This window comes from Betta splendens, chromosome 9 (assembly GCF_900634795.4).
Source record: "Betta splendens chromosome 9, fBetSpl5.4, whole genome shotgun sequence".
Taxonomy (NCBI): Eukaryota; Metazoa; Chordata; class Actinopteri; order Anabantiformes; family Osphronemidae; genus Betta; species Betta splendens.
In genome coordinates, this window is record NC_040889.2 from 11710638 (window position 1) to 11717247 (window position 6610).

Consider the following 6610-nt stretch of genomic DNA (forward strand, 5'->3'; position numbering starts at 1 on the left):
CACATTGTGTTACTTAAAGGTTTTTATTTGTCTATGTACAACAATGACTTTTAGAATATCCTGAAGATTAACACAAAGGCTCATCCAGTAGCTTGAACTCTTTGTTGCTCATCTAAAAACAAAAAAGGGAGTTAAGACTTGGACTAATGCCGTTTCATGATACACATCCCTGATTTGTACATGTAGCTATGATAACTGTGGTAAAATAAAACTTGCATCACCTTATTCCTCATCATCTGGTGGAATCCCAAGCTCCTCATCTGTCCATTCAGAAGCATTAGGCCAGGGGAAGTGACCCTAAAGAAGAGAATGTTAGATACCATCACACTGGAATATACATCAAGACAGATCTATTTTGTTCTAAGTGTAGAATGATAGCGGCTGCATATGATCTGTCAAGTGAGCTGCTGCAGAGCTCAGGTCAGTAATCTGTTTCCAGAAAAGGACTCACAACACAAACTAGATTAATTAAAATAAAAATAATTTACATAGTGGTCATATTGTATATACTCTTACAGGGTGGAAAATAGACATATAGTTGCTTACCAGTACTGCATCAGGATTGTGCCAGAAGTGCCACAGGATCCAAAACCACATAAGACCACCGAGGAACTCTGATTTGAATTTCTGGCTCTTGGTGATCTGGGGAGGCTGTCTGTACTGGAGCTCATCGTGCAGCCCTCCGCTAGCCCTACAAAATGAATAAAAACATTTAAAATCAATACTACATACCACCAGGTGACAAATGTGGTATCTATGTTTAAAGCTGTACATAGTGCCCAATTATATTAGTTTACTGCGGGTATTCAATTGACGATGCTGTAGTTAGCTGCTAATGCTAACATAGTAGCAGGGTGAACAACACTCACTTTCTGGTCGTAATTCGTTGTGGACCGCCTCTAAACAACTGGGTCCCGGTTCGAATGATCCCCAGCGCCCTCCCAAACGATGACATTGTTGCTCAGCTACTTTGACCAAAACGTTTGTACGAATTAAAGCTGTCGGTCGAGGAGTCACCTTCTCCTCTTGTCAATAAACGACCTCCGAACAACGTCGACTGTGATTGGCCTGAGACTGTCAGCCGCTGTCATTCTTCTTCGCTGATTGGGTCAGTAACACTTTAAAGCGCACACAGCGCCACTAGCCGGTGTCGTGCCAAAAAGTGACTGTCTGCTAGAAATTGATTTCCGCATGCGGGAGCGCGCACCGTCTCGTTAAGGCGTTTAACTCGGTTTGTGTAAGACTACAGCTGCTTATTTCGGTTTCAAACGGCCATAACCTTTAAATATTATCCGCTACACGTTTTCTAGTGGACGTAGTGACGCCACGTCTTTTAAATTTTGTGTAAACGACGGAAATAATCATCGTAATTCTCTTTACAGCGATCGTAGATCGTGACTGTTTAACTCTATGTATGACATGACGCTTGGACTCAGATCTACGACCCAATATTGCTGCAACATGTTTGTTCTTCACATTTTGTGTCTGATTAAAACTGCACAAGTGACCACAGAGTTGTTTCACCACTTTTAACTTCATGTATGGGACCAGTTAAACCAGTAAGATGCTTTCATGTTGTCAAAACGTGATTATTAGAGCCAAAGCTTTTGGTCAGAAGCTTAATTCTGCCTTATTTTAAATACACTGAGCTCTGCTTTGTTATATTTACAGATGTAATACAGACCAGTAGAACCAGTAGCATGCTGGTTTTATGTTGCCACGAAGTGAATAAAGCCAATATCTGTTTACCGAAAGCTTCTTTCTCCCTTATTTTAAGTTCATGGAGCTCTGCTGGATTATAATAATAGATTTAATGAGCATCCAGTAAATCTAATCACTTTCTACACCTGTGGTCTGAGACCACTTAAACCAGTAATATGCTGTGTTTACGTTGCCAAAAAGTGATTACAGCCAATATCGTTTGATAAGAAGCTTATTTCTGCCTAATTTTATCTTTATCAATCTCTCCTTGTTCATGGTTCAGGTTTAATAAACATCCAGCTCACTTGACCCCTGTCTGTACCTCTCTGAGACCAGTACAACCAGTAAAAAGCTGTTTCCACGTTGCCAAAAAGTGATTCATGCCAATATCTTTTAACAAGAAGCTTATTTCTGCCTCATTTTAAGTCAGTGGAGCTCTCCTTGTTCATAATAACACATTCAAATTAACTTGACCACTGTCTGTACCTGTCTGAGACCAGTACAACCAGTAAGAAGCTGTCTTCACGTTGCCAAAAAGTGATTACAGCCAATATCTTTTGATAAGAAGCCTACTTCTTCCTCATTTTAACTTCATCGATTGCTTCTTGGTTATATATTAACAGATTTAATAAACATCCAGTTCACTTCACCACTCTTTATACCTCTCTGAGACCAGTACAACCAGTAAGAAGCTGTTTCCACGTGACCAAAATGTGATTCATGCCAATATCTTTTGACATAAGCTTATTTCTGTGTCATTTTAAGTTCACGGAGCTCTTTTTGATTATATGAACAGATTTAAGTTCACTTGACCACAGTCTGCACCTGTGAGGTAGAATCACTTTTTGGCAACATGATAACAAGCCTTTTCTTGGTTCTACTGATTTCAGACTGGTACAAGAAGTGAACAGATGGACTGGATGTTAACTAAATCTTCAGTTTGATCCAGTAGAACACATCTAAAGGTAAAAGGAGGCAGAAATAAGTGTCTCATCCAAACAGAGAGGCTTGAATCACTTTTCGGCAATGTGAAGACAGCATCTTACTGGTTCTACTGGCCTCAGACAGGTACAGATAGAGGTCAAGTTAACTTAAATCTGTTTAATATTAATAAGGAGAGCTCCACTGACTTAAAATGAGGCAGAAATAGGCTTCTTGTCAAAAGATATTGGCATGAATCAGTTTTTGGCAACGTAAAACGAGCATCTTACTGGTTGTACTGGTCTCAGACAGTTACACACAGCGGTCAAGTTAATTTAAATGTGTTAATATTAACAAGGAGAGCTCCACAGACTTAAAATGAACAGAAATAAGCTTCTTGTGATAAAATATTGGCATGAATCACTTTTTGGCATCGTGGAAAAACCTTCTTACTGGTTGTACTGGCCTCAGAGAGGTACATACAGTGGTTAAGTAAACTGGATGTTTAATAAATCTGTTAATATAACCAAGAAGAGATTGATGAAGTTGAAATTAGGAAGAAATATGCTTCTTATCAGAAGATATTGGCTGTAATCACTTTTTGGCAACCTGGAACCAGCTTCTTACTGGTCGTACTGGCCTCTGACAGGTACCAACAGTGTTCAAATGAGCTGGATGCTCATTAAACCTGTTAATATGAACAAGGAGAGCTCCACTGACTTAAAATGAGGCAGATATAAGCTTATTGTCAAAAGATATTGGCTGTAATCACTTTTTGGCAACGTGAACACAGCATATTTGTCACAATCTGGGTTTTTTGTTTCTCGTTTTATTCTGAAGGACTCTGGTTTCACTTATGTTTTGGTTTCCTGTTTTAGTGTAGCAGTTCCGGTTTCCAGTCTCATCTCATTAGCTCCAGTCTCACTTCCGGTTTTCGTTACTCACACCTGTCTGCAATCAGTAATCACTCACCTGTGTATTTAAGCACCACCAGTTCCCATAGCCCATTGCCAGATCGTTGTATGCTAGTCATCACCTTCCAGCGCTTAGTTATCCTGCCTGCATGTTCCTTAATCCTGTTTTGTTTTGTTTCTTGACTCCCGATTCTCGCCTGCTCCTGAACTGTACTGTCGCCTGGAAAGCTCTAGTGATACCGACCTGACCGCCTGACGCCGAGATAGCCTGCTCCCTAACGGTACCGTAAACCTTGTCCTCCTGTTACCGAGACTCTGCCTGCCTGGACCTGAATCAACCTGCTCCACCTGTACCGAAATCTGTGATCTCCTGTGTATGACCCAGACCGTCTGTTATATCGAGAACTGAATTAAACCTTTGAACACTACTACCTGTCTGAGGTCTCTGTGCTGTGCATGTGGGTCTGATCTCTGCCAAACCCTGACAATATTACTGGTTTAAGTGGTCTCAGACAGGTGTAGAAAGTGATTAGATTTACTGGATGCTCATTAAATCTATTATTATAATCCAGCAGAGCTCCATGAACTTAAAATAAGGGAGAAAGAAGCTTTCAGTTAACAGATATTGGCTTTAATCACTTTGTAGCAACATAAAACCAGCTTGCTACTGGTTCTACTGGTCTGTATTACATCTGTAAATATAACAAAGCAGAGCTCGGTGTATTTAAAATAAGGCAGAATTAAGCTTCTGACCAAAAGCTTTGGCTCTAATAATCACGTTTTGGCAATATGAAAGCATCTTACTGGTTTAACTGGTCCCATACAGGAAGTTAAAAGTGGTGAAACAACTCTGTGGTCACTTGTGCAGTTTTAATCAGACACAAAATGTGAAGAACAAACATGTTGCAGCAATATTGGGTCGTAGATCTGAGTCCAAGCGTCATATCATACATAGAGTTAAACAGTCACGATCTACGATCGCTGTAAAGAGAATTACGATGATTATTTCCGTCGTTTACACAAAATTTAAAAGACGTGGCGTCACTACGTCCACTAGAAAACTAAATTTTAGCATAAACTTGCAACTTGTCAGTAGTATTTTTTATGTTATTTTCAAATACGTTTATTGGTTTTAACAAACAGAACCGTGTTACTCCTATATGGACTTGTATGTACAAAGTGTATGTATGGACTAATACCAGATTAATTATTAATTAAAGAAATATTCAGACAGTAACATAACACTCAACCTCTATATCAAGACGTCTTATCTAACGCAATTTTACAAGATGCGCAGAACATATTGCCTTGAATTAAAAATACAATAAAACAAGACTGGTTGAAAATAAATCATACGATGAAAAAATTAAAAAAGACAGATTAAAATAGGAATGCACAGGGGAAACAAATGTTGTAAGCAAATCTTTACAAATTGCGTATTACTGCAGTAAAGCTCCCCATGGAAAAAATATAATTATACCTTTGTTAAAGGACATGTTTTACTAGTTTAGCCCACTAGATGGGGTCAAAAGCCATATAACGACGGAAAGGGCATCCTGAATGTGGTTTCATTGTACTGGGCAGTTCTTTTATTTAAACAGTTTATTATCATATTCAAACATGTAGCAGTGAGAAAATGAAATGCTTATGCGACTTGATACAGGTCAGGAATCTGCTTTCCTTCGAGGTTTCACCTCACATTTCCAAGGCAGATGTGGCTTTTCCGTCCACTGCAGCTCAAAGAACCACCACAAACAAATGTGAAGCCATGTGCAGGCGGTTGCTGCTCCGGTTGCACATTAACCGAGAAGCGCTCAGGATGTGAGAAGAGGAAATAACAATGTTGTGGCCACATCGGGAACGCGCACGGCGCCGCCGCCCATCGGTGCACGTCTCGAGCAACGACAGAAAAGTCATCGACGCCATCTTGTTTCTTGTGAATTACGCCAAGCGCTTTCATTTCATAAAAATCACACGCATTTTTTCTAACCTGGTGCAAATGCCACTTTCATCAAACGTACAAAAATAACCCACTTCGGTATATCCGTCTTCTACCACAGTGGAGTCTTTTAATTACAGGTACGACGCAATATTACACTATTACCTAATGGCGCCCAGGCGCAGCTGCTCTCCGGTTGCGCCCCTCTCCCCTCATAGCTCAGAGCCCGCCCACAAATACTGGGTGCATGATGTCATCACAAAAACAACCATTTCCCAAAACTGACCAATTTTACCAGCTGCTTTTGAATAATTACCAATAACGCAGCGACTCTGACCCACAATCCTAATACAAAGTAGGCCAAACCACCTTAACTTAAACGCGACAGACACCCTGTCCCTCTCTCCCGAACGGCTGTAAGTGTTCAGTCGTAGGACGCTGCTCGGTCGCGTACAAACCGCTTCATGATGGCGACTCCATCAACTTTGACCTCCGGTCTCCCCCAAGTTTATTTCAAACCACCGGGCTGCCCGAGCGCAGGCAGTCACACTGGTCAACCAGGAATGCGCATGCGCGAGGGGATGCGGAGTGAAGTGGAGTGGGGGAGGGTGAATAAATGGAAACGGTGAGAACATCCTCTCACAACATATGATGTCAAAGGGATTTCTACAGACATATTTCTGGAGAGGTGACAAGAACAGATTTACCACAATAAAAATGTCAGAAACATGCTAAAATATTTGAGTTTTGTAGCTTCAAACGAATTATAGTTGTCTATTTTTATATTTTATACACAAGATTAAATCCACCACATCCAAGGCCTGCAGAGATAAAAAGTATTTTTCAGTACTAAATGTAATTAATGTAGGGTTTTAAAATCCCGATAGTTCAAAAATACATAACAACTTAACAGCCTATCAACTTGTTTATTGGCATCTTAACGTGATGCCAATTTTAGAGTGTGCAGTTGACATTTTGACCTGGGTAAATTGTGCATTTTTGCTATGCACGATTTTGTCAATGATGTCATATTTTTCTGTAGGGTTCAGTGCGTTAGTGTTTTCTTTCGTCATTATTTAATTAAATTACTGAGTGTTTTATCTGTTATTCCTTCTTAACAGCGGTTCAATAGGCT

The 6610-nt window shown here is 40.1% G+C and overlaps 1 protein-coding gene across 2 annotated transcripts; it reads right to left on the reverse strand.

Moving 5' to 3' along the window:
* Positions 1-4: 4 nt before the first annotated feature.
* ndufb2 (NADH:ubiquinone oxidoreductase subunit B2) lies at positions 5-1065 on the reverse strand. Of its 2 annotated transcripts, none has more exons than XM_029162743.3 (4): positions 870-1065; positions 547-691; positions 182-297; positions 5-136 (listed from the first exon to the last, which is right to left on the reverse strand). In XM_029162743.3, exons 1-3 carry the CDS (start codon positions 953-955, stop codon positions 223-225), a joined length of 306 nt encoding a protein of 101 aa, XP_029018576.1. In that variant the 5' UTR covers positions 956-1065; the 3' UTR covers positions 5-136; positions 182-222. The 2 variants fall into 2 exon arrangements, with proteins under 2 accessions (XP_029018576.1, XP_029018575.1); XM_029162742.3 differs by having other exon boundaries at positions 5-112; positions 222-297; positions 870-1063.
* Between the last annotated feature and the right edge of the window lie 5545 nt (positions 1066-6610).

Coding starts and splice junctions, on each gene's coding strand:
- ndufb2 (XM_029162743.3), bottom strand. CDS start 955: ATGTCATCGTTTGGGAGGGCGCTGGGGATCATTCGAACCGGGACCCAG. Junction 692..869: donor CAACGAATTACGACCAGAAA/GTGAGTGTTGTT, acceptor TTCATTTTGTAG/GGCTAGCGGAGGGCTGCACG. Junction 298..546: donor ACAATCCTGATGCAGTACTG/GTAAGCAACTAT, acceptor TCTCTTCTTTAG/GGTCACTTCCCCTGGCCTAA.